Genomic DNA, 18,932 nt, shown 5'->3' with positions numbered 1-18,932 from the left:
CACAACAGCCCTGAAGGCAGGCAGGGGGACGAATGGCTTCCTCGGCCATCTGTCAGATGAAGAATGCACAGCCAAGGAAGGAAGCAACTTGCTTAAGGTTGAAGAGTTAATATTGAAACCAGGCCCCCTGCCTCCCAGTCCAGAACCCTTTCCACCAAAGATCTGGAGAAACTTAAAGTAGGACCCTAAGCCCAAGATACTTGGGACCCCAGAGCAAGCCATTTCTCTCTGCCCTGCTCCCACAAGGGTTTATTTCAGGAGCGAGGATCTCAATACCTCAAGAGACAGAAATTCTCACACATTCTGGAGGCAAGTGACATCTAGAACAGAGACTTTATTTAGACAAGGGAAGCAGTATTGGCTCCTACTAAGTGACCCCACCTTCACCCATTGAGGCTGCTCTAATTGGCAGCAGAAGAAGAGAGCCTCCTACTGCATCAGGACCCCTCCTTGGTTCCCAAATCTTCCTCCTGGGGCAGGTCCCCAGCCCCCTCTGATTCTTGCTCCCTGTGCACTAACACGTGAGCTGGGGAGGAAGGGCCTGACTCTCTGGAAGCTGGAGTCCTGGCCCCTCCGGCGTCCTGAAGTCCAGTTTCTGAAGACACCTGAGTCCCCACTATCCCTGGTACTGTCAGCTCTGGGGTCTCGGGGATGGGGGGGCCCAGGTTCTGGAAGCTGTTGCGCACTCGGGTGATGTAGCGACTGAGGATGCTGGCACCATCGGGTGGCCGACGTGTCCCTCCCTCTACCAGAGTCCTCTGCACACCGGCGACCTCACTTTGCAGTCGAGAGACAGTCTTGGTCAGCTCTGTCAGCCTGTTTCCCATGTCTGAGGGAGTGGGAGTAGTGATGGGGAGGCCTCTCAGACGATGAGCCTGCCCTGTATCCCTTCCACTCTCACCACAACCCCAGGGGATGCCATGCCTGGGGGGTTCCTGAGGCAGGAGAACAAGGGGAAGTCAGAGATTGGCTTATGGGCTGGGGATCAGGTGGGCAGGCCGAGTCTAGGGCAGGTGAATCAGCAGGGCTGAGGTGATGGTGAGTTTAGAAGATACTAAGAGAAGGGGTCAAGAGTCGTAGGGATGGGAAAGGTTCTAATGAGTAGAGGTTTGTACATCCGCCCTCCTCCCTATCAGCCCCTGTCCAGCTCACACCCACCCTTAGGGCCCAGTTCAGATTCCACCTCCTCTTTCTCCAGCTTCTGATACTCTATCCTTCTACCTTCCTTGAGCCTTTCAAAATGACAGGCTGTTTTTCTCCCTTGGGCTCCCACTGCAATTGTGTCTCTTTTTCTAAGCACTTTCTGCCTAGTAAGACATTTTCTCTTCTGCACCAGACTGAAAGCTTCCCATGTGTTCCTGCTCTACACCCCCCACCCCAGCCCCATGACAGGGCTGGGAACAAAGGGGACATAGTAATGAGAACTTGTTGAATAAGTGAATGAGTGAATGAATGATGAATAACGTGAATGAGTGAATGGGTAGGGGAGTGAGTAAGAGAATAAATGAACACATGATTGAAGGCAAAAATGAAAGATTAAATGAAATGAGTGCAGGAAATGTCTGAATGTGTCAGAGGGTCCACACTTCCTGTGGAGGTTGTGGCTTCCAAGGGCAGGTCTGAGGGAGCCACAGAGAACTGCAGGCTGGATGAGGGGTGTGAGGTTGGCTGTTCTAGCTGAGCAAGGAACAGGGATGGGGACAGCTTGGAGGTGAGCAACTAACCTTTCCGACGGGTCTCTTCGAACTCCTGCCGGGCAGTCTCTATGTAGCGCTGTACCAGGGCCTTGATCACACAAAGGTGGTAGGATCCATGCTCTTCCTCCCCAGATCCTGCCCCTGCCCGAGGATTGGCCTGGGATGGGAAGACAGGAGGGTGAGAGGAATTCTTCACCCCCAGCCTTTCTGTAGTCACTGCACTCCAGGTGATAAAGGATGGAGGCAAAGTCTATGCAGACTTCTCTGTCCCTGAAGGCCACACATCTAGACCCTGGTGCAGTCCTGGAAGGTGGTCTGGATGGAGGCCAGAAGTTGAGGAGTGGCTAAGCACAAGAGAACTAGGGTGGGAGGTGGGCTAGGCTTAGGAAAGGAAGTGGGGAGTGGACCGGGAGAAATGTTGAGCAGGGCAGAGTTGAGCTCTCTCTCCTGCTATGGGCCCAACCTTGGTTTTCTTGGATTGAGTTAGTGCAGATTAACCCCACCCTTCAAATTCTGCTGAGGGGGAAACTCGGGAATGTGGGGAGGTATCTGCATGGACCAACTCATCCACATGAGATGGAAATTATCATGCAAATTAGTATGATTGGTTCTGGGTCCAGTTTTAGGCCTCCGGACAGTACCATGAAGGCAAGTCGGGCCTATGGAGAGAGAGCAGAGGTGAAGTAGGCGAAGTGCTGGACTCGGAAGATAAAAACTCAATCCCAGCTGGGGCACTTCGACTCTGTGTGCCTTTGGCAAGCTACTCAACTTCTTCAGGCCTGAGTGCCTCCAGATTTTAAATGAAGATGGTGATAATGCTTACTTCCCAGGCTGCTAATTCCCTAGCATGGAGTAGGAGCTCTCTAAGTGTTTGGGAAATAATTATTTTTATTTATCTAGTTTCATTTCTCTCTCTAAATATTTTATAGTTAACCTGTTTACTTTTATAATGCAAAAAAGCAAAGCATTTTATTAAATATTTTTTTAATAGAGGTACTGGGGATTGAACCCAGGACCTCATGCATGCTAGGCATGCGATCTACCACTGAGCCATATCCCTCACCATTATTAAATATTTTAAAAGCTGAGACAGGATTCACAGAGATGGGATGGCAAAAGTATGAGAGAGAATGATGGGTCCTTTCAGCTGCAGAGTATATAAAGCATGTTTCTTCTGTAAAATAAGGAATAAGAACTTTGGGAGGCCATTTCCTAACAACACAGGATAGGTGGGAGGGACACCTGACTGGATCACCTAAGAGCAGGTTAGTGGGGCGGGGGCAGCTGGAGGAGGGGCAGGGCCTCAGCGGGGGTTCAGTGGAGGGTGAGGGAGCCCCCCAGCTGGCTGGTATGCTGGGATGCTGCCCATCCAGCACAGGCCCAGAGAACTGAACACAACTTCAGGTGAAGAAGCTGAGTTTCACGCTAGAGGTGAAGCAGCCCTGACGTAGGGTCTGCAAATATCTGCATCCCCAGGCAGCCTGGACAGGGCCAGGAAGTGGCCAGGAACAAGGGTGATAATTCCAGAATCTGGAGTCTGAGATCCATTAGGGTGACAAAGGTACCATGCAGGACAGCCTGGAGCCGGGCTGTGAGGGGAACTGGGAATCTCTGGCATTTGTTCTCTTGTAAGTGTCATACTTTCTCTGGGCTTTTGCACATGCTGTTTCCTGTGCCTAGAACTCCCTTCTCCACTGTACCTGCCCATCAACCTCGTGTTTATCCTTCAGGATTCTGTTCGGCCCTCAAGGTCTCTGGGAAGTTCCCTGATTCCCACGGCTGGGTCTGGGGCCCCTCCTCTGTGCTCCAGTAGCCCCCTGTTCTGTTTTCTGTCACGGGCTTGTCATCCTATACAATTACAGTCCATTTCCGTCTACCACTCTAGACTGTCAGTGCCTCGAGGGACCACCATCTTTATTTCCAGTATAGGTTGTTGAACAAACTCTTGACCAGTCAGATAAGGGAAGGCCTTCCTTACCTGGGGATCCAGGGACTTCAGAGCTCCAGAATTGGGGCTCACAGTGCTGACCTGGAGGCCCTGCCTTAGAGAGACCCTCAGGTAACACGTTTTAAAGAGAATAGATAGAACCCCCTTCAGACCTGGCAGTAATGCTAGTCTGAATTAGGAGGGGGTCCCATGCAAGCCAGACTGCGTTAGGGAGCAGATAATGAGAGGTAAGTTAGTCCCCTTAGTGGCCTGCCCTCCTCTCTCTGGCCTTGGTCACTTTTTAATTTCCCAGTTTGTGGGGCATTTTCCCCTTGGCTTCTTAACATGTTATTCTGAAAAACATTTAACCGTATCTTGGCCCAGTTTAGGGCAAAACATTTTGTCTGGAGCTTGTAGGGTACTGGTGGCTTGGGAAGAGGGTGGCATGGACTTCTGTTTCAGCTGGGTGACACAGGATTGGAAATTTAGGAAATGACTGGAGCCAGGATGAGGGAAAGGCAAGCCATATGAGAGAGTAGGAATTGGGAACTGGCTTTCTGGGGAACACATCTGGAAAGACAGACAAGCCAGGGGTGTTCAGACAAACGGATATTGTAGACAATATAGTTGAAAGCCTGATGTGAGGAAGACCACAACAAGCAAATGAGGTACTTACAAAAGTGGGGATTGGGGGATAGTCTGGTTTCTTGGTTTTGCAGTAGGAGCAGCAACAGCAAATGAACCGACAAATTCTCCTGAGGAATTTAGATGGTGGGAAGGGGTTAGTCTGAGGAGAGGGTCTAGGGAAGCGGAGGCAGGAGCTGGGGTAGGGGTGCTGAGTGCTTGGGGGTTGGGAGTGAGAGCTCTGAGGTCATCACCTGAGCAAGTAGAAGATGGCCTTGGGGGAGGGGAGGATGTTGAAGGGCACTGGCAGCGTCAGGCCTTCCCGGAAGTAGGACAGGTAGAGCTTGGAGCGAGCAAACTTCCACTCCACGTCAGCGTCATCCTGGGGGCCAGGAGGTGGGGGCTCAGGAGGGACTACTTTTGTACCTAGCCCTCCTGCCCACTCAGTCTGCCCCATTTTCCCCCGAACCCTCACATCTCTTCTTCTCCAGTGTGCCAACTACTTTCTTCTCCTCCTCATCTCCATCCTCACCTATCACCCACATTTCCCCTGCCTGCCTCCCCCTTTCCGCTCCTTCTCCCCATCATCTTTCATCCTTCTGACATCCAATTCCTGCCAGCCTGTTCTCCTGCCACAAGCCCTAACCCATCCGTCTCCTTCCCTCTCCCTTCTCACGTTCCCACTCACTTTTTTACAACACGTCCTTCCTCCCAACCAGAAAGTGCAAAAAGCACAAGACTTTGGAGAAATAGTAGCATTACTAACACCCCCCATCTACAGAGAGGAAAATGAGGCCTAGCGGGGAACACTGGTCCCCAGTCACAAAACAAGGCAGCAGTGGAGGCAGAGCAGGAAGCCAAATGTCTCAACTCCTTGCATCCTATTCCTCTCCCTTCCTTTCTCCCATCTCCTCCCTGACTCAAGCCGGCCTCACTTCACGCACCTCAATCTTCTGGAAGGAGTTGGTGATCATGGCAATGAGCATGTTGAGCAGCACAATGACCATGACGATGGTGAAGATGCCGTAGAGAGCTCGGCCCACAAACTCAGGCACCAGAAACTGAGGCATGTCAACCACGCTGTGCTCCTCCATGCCAAACATGGTCCAGAACAGAAACTGGAAAGTCTCATTGAAACTGGCACGTTGGGCAGAAGGTAGGATGTGAGGGGTGGGAGAGGAGCCTGAGTGTCACTCAGACCCACTCTTCCTCACCCTCCAGAGCCCAGCCCAGGGCGCTCTGCTGCCATTTCTGAGCTCTAGCCAGTATATACTGAGCACATAGTGCTGAGATGAACAGGTGCTAAGGATTCAGCCATGAACAAGACAATTACTGTCCCTGTCTTCAAGGGTATCCTACCTGAGATTTTTAGCAAAAATACTTTTGACAATTAGCTGTCAGCCATGAAGAAACAGGAAGGCTCAGCCTGCCCATGCTACTGTGGACGGCCTGATCCCACCAGGGCCCATAAAGCAGACTGAAGGGGGAGCTACTGTCCTTGGCATGAAGATTCATGATTTAAACTGTGTCAGCACAGTTCCTCAACATCCTGAAGCCAGGACATGAACAAGGATTCTTGGTAAGAGGATTGATCTGAATAAAGCCTCCATTTACTTGGGAGCCATGAGAACGCCTTGACCAACTACCACAGGCCCAACTGTGGGTCCTTCAACATCACCGACAAGACCACCATGTAGCTGTGCTCATGAAGGACTCATGACTGAACAACTGCTTTGGAGGCTGCCCAGAGACCCCTGGCCTGTTGGAGAAAGCTTCTTGGCAGGACCTTCCTAAGCTCCTTGACCTGGCCCCTCCACCCTCCCAGCCTCCTCTCTCAAAATTCTCTTCATGCTCCAACCATGGGGAGTGTCTTGCTAATCTTCCTGCTTTGATATATGCCTCCTTTCTGTGCAGAATGCCCTGCACCTTCCCTGAAGTCCACAACCCTTGGAGGTGGAGTCTAGATTCTCCCTTCTCTATGAAGTCTTCCCTGATCATCAAGACAGAGGAAGGGGCTTTCCCCTCTGGTACACTCAACATAAACCCTCCTTCCTGGTAGCACAAATCATCTCAAATTGAGCTTATTGGTGCACATGGGTCTCTTCTCCAGGAGACTGGGTTTGGTTCACTTCTGTCTGAGCTTCCAGTGCCAGGGGCAGGATCTACTACAAAGAAGGTGTCAGGAAATGGGTGTGAATGCAACTGCAGTAAATGAATGACAAAGGAAGTGAATGAATTTTAAAAGTGAGTGAATGAATAAGCGAACACAAGAATTAATTATTGGCCATCTTTGGGGAGAACTGAGCTTCAAAAAGAATAATGATTCTAATGGAATATTATATTTTAAAAAAATCTTTCAATCCATAGTGATACTTAAAAAGAATAGGGGAGAAGAAAGAAAGCACTTCTTTATAGAAGAATGCCAGCTAAGAAATGTAGAAGGAATGACGGCAGTAGAATATCAGCATCTTGAAGCCACAGTTGTATTCACTGATTCAGGTAAAAGTCACCTATGGATGCTAAAGCCACTGGGGGAAGGGTTAGCAGGAAGTGGCCTATGTGAGTGTCTCTTTATTACCACAAGGGTATCCCTAGTGCCTTTACAATGGAGAGGTTTGCTAGCCCAGTAGGTCTTGTCAACGGGCTAAACTGACATTGTGTGCCTCCCAGTGGGGTGCGATGGAATGTACATGTCATCAGCCAGGCTGTGTTCTTGATGAGATTGCTTAACTTGAATCTGATCATGAGGAAATAGTCAGATAAATCCGAACTGTGGAACACTATACAATATAACTGTCTGCATTCTTTGAAAAAGTTCATTTGTTGTGAAAGACAAAGAAAAGGTAGAGTGTGTTCTAGATTAAAGGCAACTGAAGAGATATGGCAACAAAATGCAATGCATGATACCAGATTGGATCTCAGATTTTTATAAAACTGGAAAGACTGTTTTTGGGCAATTGATAGTATTTGGAACAAGGACTGTGGAGTAAGTGATATTATGGAATTGATATTACATTTCTGAGTGTGATATGATTTTGTGGTGATGCTCCTAGGAGACATCTTGAACTATCTAGGAGTGAAGTATCATGATGTTTGCAACTTACTTTTGTATGTTTCAGGGGGAAAAAAGAACAGAGACTAATAGATCAAGCAAAATGTAGCCAAACATTGAGAACTGGGGAAGCTAGGTGAAGGATATGTGGGTGTCTACTGTGCTTTTAACTTTTTCTTAGGATTCACATTTTTTCAAAATTAAAGGTTTGGGGAGAAAGGGAGTGAGTGAATGAATGAATAAATGAACAAATGAATGGGGGGGGGTGAGTCAATGAGGGAGTGATTCACCAAACCAAAGAATTAATTATTGAGTGAATAGAGGAGAGAGGAGGGGAAAAGAAGTGGTGACCCCTAAGCTCCAAGCTGCATGGTCCCAGACTCCCACCTGCCCATGCTGCCACTGCCCAGCATACTTGCCCAGACGCTCCGTCTCCTGGTAGGGCACATAGATGTTGTTGAGGCCACAGAGGAAGGCGGTCAGGATGATCATGAGGATGAACATGAACCTAGCAGGGGATGGGATGGGGAAGGGTCAGAGCAGGTCTCCACTCTGGGAGAAGTCAGGTTCTGGGAAGAGGGATAGGGGCTCCCAGGCTCAGCCTCTACTTGACAAGGGTTCAGTTTGCTTATTACTAAGAAGAGAGAAATTAGGGGATGGGAAATGAGAATGGATTTAAAAGTGGGTGCTGAAGCAGGAGCTCTCCCTCTAGAATAAAAGGTTCTCAGTTGAAGCTGTCAAAGACAGGGATGGGCCAGGCTCCTAGGGAGGGACTGGATGCTGAGATGTGGTACAGAGATGAGGGAGAGTCAGCAAGTCCTGCTGGATAGGATTTATCACCAGCAGAGTGAAAGTCACACGTGAGGTTGAGTTGGCCTGCAACAGGAGGGCTAGGAGAGTCTCAGGGGTAGGGTGGCAAGTTTTCCTCCAAGATGCAACCAGGGCTTTTCCCACCCAGAACACCCACTCCAGTCCCACCTCAGGCAAGGGATTCCCAGGGAAGCAGATACTAACTAGGGCTCTAGGGTGATAGGCCAGGTATGGCTGTAAATGAATGGATGATAATTACCAGGAAGACCAAATAATGCCATGAGTTCAAAGAGCAGTTGTAGTGGGAACCATTCAAGGGGACCCCTGAGTCCTGCACCTTACCACAAAGATGCGAAGGCTGAGCCTCTCCCCACAGAGGGTCATAGAGGCAGTGACAAAACTGGGACTGGAACTCTTTCTAGCAGTGGCTCCTGATCTTTGGAGTCATGGGCCTCTTTGAGAATTAGATGACAGTTATAGATCCTCTCTGCAGAGAGGTGGACATTTACATTTGCATTCCAGGTTCTGCCTGTGGTTTCAGTGTTTCAGGGGTCTCTGGAGCCTGTGCAAGGAACCCAGGTTAAGAATTCCTGTGCTAACGAGATCTAGGGGATTTCAGAAGGAGGTTGAGCGAGGTCCCTCAGAGGGGAGTGTGCTCTGAGCAGGGGCTGCACGCACCGGATCATGTCGTCGATCATCCTGCCAATGGAAATTTGCAGGGTGCCCAGCGACTCATGGGCCGGCAGGATGTAGGCCAGGCGGGTGAAGCTGAGCATGCTGGTGATGGCAAAGAGCACCTCAGCCAAGAACTGGGGGTCCTCTGTGCGCCACTCACTCCGCTCTGTGCAGGTAGAAGGGGGTGAGGCCGTTCTGAGTCAAGGAAAGGAGGGGACGGGGGGACTCAGGGCTGAGCTGGGGGACACTACTCACCAGCCGTGGTGAAGTAGTGGCAGGCAGCACCACCCGGGGCATCCTGGCAGTGCATGTGGGTCAGCCCGGCCAGGAGGAGGCGCAGCGTGAAGGCCGCCAGGTACAGGGACAGGATGACCATGTCCAGGAAGTTCCACCAGTCCAGGAGGTAACTGCGCAGCCCCTCGATCCACACTTCCTTACACTCAAACCACAGGAAGCCTGAAGGAGCCGGTGGGGCACCAGGACAGGGTGAGGCCCCACTTCCTCGTCCGTCCAGGTCAGAGTGAGCTTGTGGGTATGGTTGATGGAGGGGGATACCACCCATGGGGTGAGTGTTGGGGAGAATTAAATCCTCACAAGCATGATACTGATAAAATGTAAGCATTTAATCTGCTTAAGTACAAAGTCATCTTACGTGAAAATAAAAACGACTTTCAGCTAATGCAGACTCAGCTCTGGGAGGGGGGTGGAGCAGGGGTCCCAGTCAGCCGATACTGAAAGTGAGGAACACCTGGGAGAGGCTGGTTATTGGGAGGGAATGATTTGACTCTGTTTCTCCCTGCCCTCCACCAAATAAATATTAGACAAGTATTTAAATAATACTGATTTAAAGGGGCTCCAAATGATTAACCTGCTCATTTTCAGGCGGGGGCCCAGCCCCAGACCTGGGGATGGAGGGTCTGGGAGCTGCCATAAGCCAGGTGAGCCTGCCACCTCATACCCTTCTCTGTTCCCTGGACAAGCGTGTGCTTTCTCACTCACAGCTCTGTCCACCTCGAAAGCCCTTTCTCACCACTGGGGCCCAGGTCAAATATTACCTCCTCTGTGAAGCCTTCTCTGACCAGGGGGAGTGAGTTCTCACAGCTCTCTTCAGACCATGGGGCACTGCAGAATATCTCTTCCTGGGTCTGTCCCCCTCCCTTCCCATGAATCTTGAACCCCTCAAGGGCAGGGACCATGGCCAATTCCCATCCTTGTCCCCAGTGCCCAGAACAAAGCCTAATGGTCACTATTAAACACTGATTAAGCCCTTACCATGGCTAGTAGGATCCTGTGTGTCCTTGGCCTCCCTGGGTTCATCATCTGGAGAGGGAGGCAGGCAAGTAGCCAGGTGGTTACGGCCCAGTGTGGTGAATGCTGAGGCCGAGAGCAGGGGAACAGAGGCTGCTGTGGGAGAGTTTAGGAATGGATCCTCACACCAATGTGGGGACCAGGGAACACTTCACTTCTCACGGAAAGTGATGTTTGAGCTAAGACCTGCCGGAGGAGTAGGAGCCTGCCAGGTGAAGGGACAGCGTGGGAGGGGAGAGGGCTGTGGGGAAAGAGAATGCATGCAGGTCCAGAGACAAGTGGAGTGTGATGTGGTCAGGAACTGGATCCGTTCCCATGGCAACAGAGCACCTTGTGAGGGTGGGGCAGATGCTCCATGATGTGTGTCGGATGGATGGAAAGAAACCTATTTAATGTATCCGTGTGTTCTCAGGGCTCCACTCACAGTATGGCAGCGGCAAGTGTTTATTGCATGAAGAAATGTGGAGTTTTAAGATTTCCTTCCCATGGGCAGAAACTGTATTCGTTTCATCTCCACCCAACACAGGTCAGTAATGTTTAGTAAATAATTGGATGAGAAACTTTTCCTCTTGGACCACTGTTGTTTTCTTTCCCAGAGTTTCTTGGCCAAATTTCCTTTTGGGCCTCACTGACAGGCTTGGTACAGGGTGGAGCAGCAGACTTAGTCTACTGGTGGCTCGGGAGTTTGCTAACTAAGCTAGAGGTAAGTAAAGGGAAGACAGATGAGGAAGGGGCTGCCGTTCCAGCTGCTGAGCTGACCAGCCAGGGGATTCTGAGGATTCTTGTCAGCTGCATTTGCTGAATTGTTTGAGAATACTCAATTCTGCTATAGAAGCAAGGAATACCAATGGAATGGATGAAACTTTTGCATTAAGCATAGATAAATTATTGGGGTGACATGTTGGAAAAATAAAGCAAGTAGAGCATATGTGTGTGAAGATACGTAGAATATTTAGAGTAGACACTGAATATGCATGATACACTGAATACACCCTTCGAATTCATCAGATCTTAAGTCAGCTGCCCACTGGTGATACCCATGTTAGCTCATATGTCCTCTACCCAAAGATTGCAAAGAAAAGTCATAACTGCTCACCAGGATGATTAGCAAGCTACAGCTGTGGTCAGACATACTTGCCCCTGTGTTTCTCCCACAGATCAAGTGCTGGGCCCAGGCAACTTCTGGCTGTTTCATCCCCTGCTCAAACCTCAACTCTGGTCCTTGTAATGACACCATCATAAGTACACCATTTATGGATTGAATAAACTGTATGATTTGAGCATCTTAATCTGGTCTCCCAACCTTTCTGGTCCATGACCTTTGGGTAGATTGCCTGGTGGTATACTTGCAGGCTACCATTATACCAAGGTAACCTCCCACCTGACACCATGGACCACTGTCTTATTTATGAGAGGATGGGAACATCCAGAGTGGGTAGTTGACAGGGTGGGGGAAGAACGGGGTCCTTGCTCAAGGGATCTATCACAGGGCTAGGTCCCCTGTTTAGGGGTGAAGGGGAAAGGTCCTTGGTGGGCTAGAGCCCAGAGGGATCTGGTTGTATGTTCAGGAGGCATCTATAGGGACATCCCCCCACCCATGGGGGTGCTTACTGTGAAGAAAAGTGAGGGCGTCCCCCAGGAGGGCTGCTATAAATAAAAGCCCCACACCCGTACCTGCAACCCAAACCATGTGTAGTGAAGTCTCCCAGACGCTCTGGCTGCGGCCACGGAAGGTACTCAGCTGTGTCTCCATGACCAAGGACTCTCCCAGCAGGAAAAGGAGGAACCACAGATAGGAAGCCGAGTGCAGCAGGAACTTCAGCACCGGAATCTTCAGCAGGCGGCCCAGCTGTGGGGGAGGAAGGCAAGCAGGGTTCTCACATCTCTCCCCTCCCTGGAGAACTTCCAGTAGGGTCAGCCCCCTCGAGACTCCTCCTTTCACTCTCTGACTTACTTAGATGCTTATCAAGAATGTACTACATATTAGGCCTTCCCCTTTCTTATCTATTGTTTCCTTCACAACCGTATGAGGTGGGTATCATTATTCCTATTTTTAAGTTAACGAACTGAGGATCACCAAGGGAAAGTAACTTTCCCTGGGAGGTCCCATAGACTCTTCAGTCTCAACCATGTCAAGAAATAAATTCATCATCTCCTATCCCAGACTTGTTCCTCCTCCCGTTCCTGTGTCCCCATCTTAGAAAACGACCTGGTCACTCAGACCAAGAAGCTTAAAGGCGTCTCTGCATCCTCTCTTCTCTCTCACATACTCTGACAATCTCCCTAACTTCAGTCCCTCCCTTAATCCATCCTTTGCAGCACTAGGAGAGACAGCTTTCTAAAACACAAAACTAATGGGATGTCTCACCTCATTAAAATCCTGCAGTGGCTTCCATCATTGCTTAAGGCTCTGTGAGACCCGGCCCCTGCCTTCTTTCCTGCATTTATGCTTTAGCTGCACAAAATTCCTTTCAGTCTCTAATACTTTGTGCTCTCCCTCCTTGGGGGGGGGTTGGGAGCACCGTTCCCGCTTCCTGGAGCACTGCTCGCCCTATTCCTCACCTGATTAATGCAGCAGGGCTTGCTCTTTATTATATCCCCAGCACCAGGCACGATGCCTGGCTGCCAGGAGGCTCTCAAGGAAATATTTGTTAAATGAAGGAATAGAAATATCTGGGTCCACAAGGGCTCCTAGAGAATTTTAGCTGGGGGTGGGAGTCTTTCTAGGAGAGTATAGGGCTGTATAAAGGATTCAGGCTTTGGAGGCAGAGAGACCTCAGTTTCAATCCTAACTCTGCTATTTATTGTGTCCCTTGGACACAACAGCACTTCTGTCCCCTTCCCCCCACCCCTAAAATCCAGGTGCAATGCCTACCTTGCAGGGATACCTCAAATTACCTAATGGGAGCATGTCCCAAGTGCCAGGTCCAGGGCCTGGCAAAAAAACAAGTGCTCCATAAATGCAAGTTATAAATTTTATTCTCAATACCTGGGACTTGGGTGCCAGCCAGTAGCCCAGGCAGAGGAAGGGCATGGTGAGGAAGATGAGGAAGGCGATGAAGAGCTTCCAGATGGTGGTGCTCCCACGCCAGCCAGCCAGGTTCCCACACCAGATGGAGGACAGGACTTGCTGGCAGATGGGATGTGCTACAAACTAAGCAGAGATGGGCGTGAGCAGAGGGGGTGGCCACCAGCCAGGGAGGAAGGTGGGGAGCCAGCTGGGTGCACAGTCATGGAGATTGAACCACGTTTCTTTTCTCCCCTAGGTCAGGCAGCTCTGAAGAGAGGCAAGTCATTTGTCATTTGACCTTGGGTAGACACCACCTCTCTTTGGGACTTGGTTTCCTAGTCTACAAAGGTGAAGCTTAACTCAAAGATTTTCCTGCATTCTCCAGGTCCCACATTCTTGAATCTGAGTCAGGCAGTGGTGAGTGCAACTGGGTACCCAGTCCCAGAACACTCAGGATTCCCTGTCTTCTTAGAGATGTGGGGCACCAGCCTGCATAGTCTTGAGGAAGGGAGGAGCAGGAAAAGGGGGTTTGGTGTCTTGGGGAGACATTACGAAGGCAGGGTTTTGGTTAAGCTCTTGGGGGGCTAGGATATCTGAGGGTTGGAAGAGGGAAGAGTCAGGGGCTGGGGAAGGTTATAAAGGGAGCATGTCTTTAGCTGAGGGGGGCGGGCATCTCATGAGATGAGGAATAATCATTTGATAGCCAAGCCCCAAAAGGTCCAGTCTAGTCTTGCTGAATAGTGTGAGATACTGAAGTCTAACAACAGAAAAAGACCAGAACAAACTTATTCAGCAAGTCAGAGGCAGGGCTGATGGTGAGACCCAGATGTCGGGTCTGCAGGTGGGGTCCGGGTGGGTAATGGGACTTCCAAGAACTGGAGAGAGGTTAGGGAAGGGAAGGGAGGGTGAAAGACTCATGGGATCAAGGGCCTAGACAGAAGGGTGATCGGAATCAAGATCTAAGAGGGTTTCGAGGGCAGGGAAAGGATTTGCTTAGGCTTGGAGCAGGGGATACCTAAAGGTGGCAGGGCAAGGAGTCGGGGCAGGGTGGGGGGAGGTGGGTGGGGCCCAGCTGACCCGCTTCTGGTTGTAGTTGACGGCCAGTCGCAGCCTTGCCAGGTTGGGGATGCCTTCCTCAAAGGCCTGGCCCAGGCCCTCAGCCTCGGGCTCAGTCTTGCTGTCCGTGCCCAGGTCATTGAGCACTGCGGTGACCTCGCTCTGGTTCCGGCACATGCCCAGCAATTCAAAGCCGTAGTCCTGGCTCAGCGACTCCAGGGCAATGTACTCGGGCTGCAGGGAGGAAGTCCACGTGTGCCCGCCACCCTGCAGGCCCTGCCCCATTGGGCCAGCCCCCCTCCCCCCATCAACAGCAGGCCTGGGCCACTCTGCCCTGCCCTCGGCCATCACTTCCCCACACCTGCTGTCACCCTGAGTCATCTATTCCTTTCTTCTCTGCCACCTTACCTGTCCTCCTGGCTTTAATGAGGCACCTCCTGGGTCAGCTTGGCTTCTCTGGTGCTGCGTCTACCTCGTTGTTGTCACCTTTGCTCACCCCATTTCCCTTTGCCTCTTCCTATCCTACCTCTATTCCTCCTTTCTTTTTGAATATAAAATTTTTTAATTTTGGGGGGTAGGTAATTAAGTTCGTTTGTTTATTTATTTATTTTTTGTGGAGGTACTGGGGATTGAACCCAGGATCTTGTGCATGCTAAGCATGCACTCTATCACTGAGCTATACGCCACCCCCTCCTCCTCTTCATGCCTTCTTGTGTTAATTAATTAATTAATTAATCTTCTTGATCACCAACCTTAATCTTCTTGAGCACCAACCTTGTACGAGAACCCGTGCCAGCAGTTGTAGGAGCTGCAGACAGCGCGGGCAGTCTTTGCCTCCATCTTACCTGTCCTAGCCTTGGTTTTACTTGGGGCCCTAACCCCAGAGAGAATCCAGGCTGGGACTTCAGGAGGCTAGGTCTGAGTCCCCACATGGCCCCTTAGGTGGTGTCACATTGGGTAAGGTACTTCCCCTTTCCAGGCTGTAGCTCCCTTGTCTGGAAAGTGGGGATGCTAATTCCTGCTGCCTCCTTCTGTGGGCTGCTGTGAGGATGGAGGGAAAGTCCTTTGGAAAGGGCTGTTCTTTGCTTCTACCTGGGAAGTGGGGGCTCTTCATTCTGCAATCCTTCTAAGATTCCAGAGAAGCAGCAGGCTCTCCAGCCAGCTCACCTGGCACAGGCCACATCCTGCCTTAGGACTTCGTTTTAGTATCTTGGTCTGTTTCCCCACCTAATGGTAACCTTGAGCAAGAGGACCAAGTCTGCCTGGCACAGAGAGATGGATGGAACCAGCATGTGTTCCATCCAGCACAGAGACCCTGCACTCATCCTGTATCTACTTTTGCGAGCCAAGAACTTTTGCTTGGACTGCACCCCTACTTCAAATATTCTCCCTACTCCTCTTCATTTGTGTCAAACCACCTGGTGATGTAGCTAAGATAATCCAGCTTCTTCCAAGGAGTCTACCCTGCACACAACCACTGTAGCTTCTTGATCTCTTTTCTGGTCCTTGGAAGCCTATAGCACCATCCACAGAGGCACTGAATGACACTGAGCCTCCTGGAAGTCTTGTCTGCTTCTCTCTGCCCTCTTCCTGCTGTGATCACAAACTGGAGACCCTAACACGCAATGCTCTGGGTGGGACCACACAGTAGGTATTCAGAAAGGATGGGTCCTACTGAGTATTGTTTCTAAGTCTGTCCAGCTGCTTTCCATCTGTGTTCTCTCTCCTCCCTCAGACAGACCCAGGACACCACGAGGGTTGGGTCTGTGTTGCCCACATAAGACTAGGTGCCCCTAGAGTGACAGCTCTATGTCATTAGATGAAGTCCCCCTTAGGGCAGGGTTCTGTAGCTCCCCATCAGAATGGAGGTTTCCTGAGAACATCTTTCTGTTGTTTCCCACTTTCCAGAACACCTACCACAGCCCCGACCATGCCTGGGCGGAAGGACAGATATGGGGCACTGAGGGCAGAGGCAAGGAGGAGAAACCAACCTTAAACTCAGGCTCCTTACGGGCCAGGCGCCTGAGCTCGCGGCTGAGCTGGAAGGCAGCCAGCATGGCGTCCTCACTGGCCAGTGAGAGGTGGGCGCGGCTGGCGATGCCACGGTAGGTGTTGATGCGGGACAGGGAAAACTTGAGCAGGTCGTAGCGGCGTGCATTACTGCACTCGAGGCAGGCACAGGAGACAGGGTGGGGCCGGGCGATGGTGTGGCCCTGGTCCATGAGCAGCTGTGCAATCTCATATAGGTCCTTCTGGCAGGCCAGGGTGAGTGGGGTGATGCCGGGTGCAAAGCGAGAGCCGTCGACTGATGAATCAAAAAAAGCCAGTGAGAAAGACTTGGTGTCCACCTTGCGGCCCTTCTCCCGTTCCAGCCGGGCCAGCAGGCGGCGCACCACTGCCAGCTGGTTTGTGTCCACGGCCACAAGCAGGGCCTCGTGGATCTGCCGGAAGTCAAACTTCACATTGGCCAAAAGCACATCCATGATGGCCTCGTGGCCCAGGTGGATGGCCAGATTGAGGGCTTCCCTCCAGGAGCGGTCCTCGGCCTCCTCCACATTCCGCAGGGGTCTGCCTGGCCCGCCGCCCGTGGCCTCGATCCCCGACTCCAGCAGCTGCTGCACAAGGCCCAGCTGCCCCTCCTGGATGGCACCCAGCAGTGGAGGTGGGAACTTCAGTTTTCTGTTTATGATCTCCGTCCAGTTGGGCTGTGGCTGGATGAAGTAGAGATGGGGGACTCTGAGTCTCTAACCTCCTTTGCTCTGGGGCCTCCCTTACCTTTCTACCTTCAAGCCCTTAACCCTCTATACCCAGCCACCATTGTATTCCTCCTTATCTCAAACACATAGTAACAAACATTTTCTTTTTTTGTTTTTGGTAATACTTATGTAGTGCTTATGTATGCTGGGTAGTTCCCTCAACCCTGCACAAATATGTAACCCATTCAATTCTTAAATAACCCCATGAGGTAGGAGCTATCACTCCCTCTTTAACAGGGGAGGAGACGGAAGTACAAACATGCCAAGACACGTTGATGAGGTGGGCACCCAGTCTGGCTGAGGAGCTGGTGTTCCTAACTACTCTTCTAGGTTACTTCTCAGCTCAAGTGGAAATAATTAGCAGTAGAGTAGCTTTTGATTCCTGGAATCTCTACTTCTTCAAAACCCTGCAACTGTGGGATAGAGTAACGTAGGGAAATAACTTAAGAATGAAAATAACAATGTTACCACTTTTATCTGTTTTACCCTGAAATTAAATTCTGCATTAAGTATGTTATATACTCTTGTGTATCATCTCGTATAATGACAATATGAATGTCCCCCACCCCTCCGCCCAATTATGTGTAGGGAATACATTTCATCTTCATATTTTCCAGGGATCAATCATTTTGGAAATACCCTTTTATACCATAATAATAGCTTCCTGTATATTTTTGTTAAGGTGTTAGCAAATAATATGCCATTTACTCATATGAAATGCTGATAATATTGAGAAAATTGGTCTTGGTTGAAAAAGCATTTCTTTTAAAAAAAATTTTAGTGGCTTAAAGCCACACAAATTTATTCTCTTACGGTTCTAGAAGTCTGAGTTCGGAACTCACATCATTGGGCTAAAGTCAAGGTGGTGGCCGGGCAAGGTGGCTCTGGGGGAGAATCCTTTTCTAGCTTCTAGAGCTGTTTTCCCTGCATTCCTTAGTTTACGGCCACTTCCTCCATCTAAAAAGCCAGCAGCATAGTCTCCAAATCTCTTGAAGATTTGACGATTGAAGGTTACAAAAATTTTCTTAGTCTTCATTTTATTGTAGGGGTTCTTAGGATAGGAAAGTGCCAGGACTGGGTCTGACTGGGGGCCCCTTCCTCAGCACAACCTCCATCCTCACAGGACCACCCACTCACAGTGGGGCCAAATGTGGGCAACTTGGGAGTAGGTTGAAGCAGGAGGGAAGGACTGTGCTGGAAGCCTAACCACCACCTCACCCACCCTCACAGGCACACAGATCTATCCATGACCAGCTCCCACCTTGTTGACATCTTCTCCCAGCTGCTCATCCCTCTGGAAATCCCAGAGCCTCTGGAGGACAGGCCTAGACACATCCACACAGGAGGGTCTTTGCATTGGGCTTTTTGCAAGCCCCTCAGCTCTAACCTGGCTCTTTGTAGCAGGATCCACCCAAGATACCCCTCCACCAGCTTCCCAGCTCTGCCCTCTCCTGCTTTGGGTGGCACTTCTCCCTCTCGGTGCTGCCTTGTCCTTCTCCTCCACCGGGCCCAGCCCACCCTCACGGCTTTTCTTCTAGGCCCAGGCCCAGGCCTCCAAGGGCTCTTCTCCCACCCTCACATTCATGTCCACTTCCTGCATGGCAGCCAGGATGTCCTTGCCATCCCTCTGGGTTAATCTGTTGTTTTAATCACAGCCAGAAATGAGACCAGGATAGGGGAAGGCAGGGGAGCTGAAGGCCTCTTACTGTGAGGGGGTCCATGGCTGCGCCGACCGATGCTGGCAGAGATGGAGGGATGCAACACCTGCCCCGTCAGCTCCCCTGACTGTGCCTAGCTTCCTCTCTCCTGCCCCTTCAAAACCCCGCCCTGGGCCCTCCCTTTGCCAGGACCAGCTGCTCCCCCTCTGCCCTGTACCCTGGAGACCAGGGGAACTGGTGTTAGTGCCACATGATGAAATCTTCTGGGAAAGGGAGAGGACATAGTTGCTCAAAGTAGGTGGGTATACAGTTTAGAACAACATAGGTGGAAGGGATCTTAGAGACTCTCTGGTCCAACC

At 50.7% G+C, this 18,932-nt stretch overlaps 1 protein-coding gene across 2 annotated transcripts; it reads right to left on the bottom strand.

The window, feature by feature from the left end:
- Positions 1 to 314: 314 nt before the first annotated feature.
- Positions 315 to 18,888, bottom strand: LOC102538237 (short transient receptor potential channel 2). Of its 2 annotated transcripts, XM_072969290.1 has the most exons (13): positions 16,151 to 16,884; positions 14,181 to 14,393; positions 13,083 to 13,247; positions 11,768 to 11,942; positions 10,058 to 10,189; positions 9,041 to 9,241; positions 8,789 to 8,951; positions 7,716 to 7,808; positions 5,193 to 5,385; positions 4,503 to 4,630; positions 4,301 to 4,379; positions 1,725 to 1,854; positions 315 to 829 (listed from the first exon to the last, which is right to left on the bottom strand). In XM_072969290.1, the coding sequence occupies exons 1-13, from the start codon at positions 16,640 to 16,642 to the stop codon at positions 438 to 440; spliced, it is 2,556 nt and encodes an 851-aa protein (XP_072825391.1). In that variant the 5' UTR covers positions 16,643 to 16,884; the 3' UTR covers positions 315 to 437. The 2 variants fall into 2 exon arrangements, with proteins under 2 accessions (XP_072825391.1, XP_072825390.1); XM_072969289.1 differs by lacking the exon at positions 10,058 to 10,189 and having other exon boundaries at positions 16,151 to 18,888.
- Positions 18,889 to 18,932: the final 44 nt, after the last annotated feature.

This window comes from Vicugna pacos, chromosome 10, assembly GCF_048564905.1.
Source record: "Vicugna pacos chromosome 10, VicPac4, whole genome shotgun sequence".
Classification (NCBI taxonomy): domain Eukaryota; kingdom Metazoa; phylum Chordata; class Mammalia; order Artiodactyla; family Camelidae; genus Vicugna; species Vicugna pacos.
The sequence above is the reverse complement of the archived record's forward strand: the minus strand, read 5'-3'. Positions and strand labels throughout refer to the sequence as shown.

What these genes read in the sequence shown, in the direction of transcription:
- LOC102538237 (XM_072969290.1), bottom strand. Translation starts at nt 16,642, where the DNA reads ATGGATGTGCTTTTGGCCAATGTGAAGTTTGACTTCCGGCAGATCCAC. An exon ending in ATGATCGACGACATGATCCG is followed by an intron (nt 7,809 to 8,788) that starts GTGCGTGCAGCC and finishes ATCCCCTGCTAG; the next exon opens with GTTCATGTTCATCCTCATGA. An exon ending in GAGACGGAGCGTCTGGGCAA is followed by an intron (nt 5,386 to 7,715) that starts GTATGCTGGGCA and finishes CCAACGTGCCAG; the next exon opens with TTTCAATGAGACTTTCCAGT.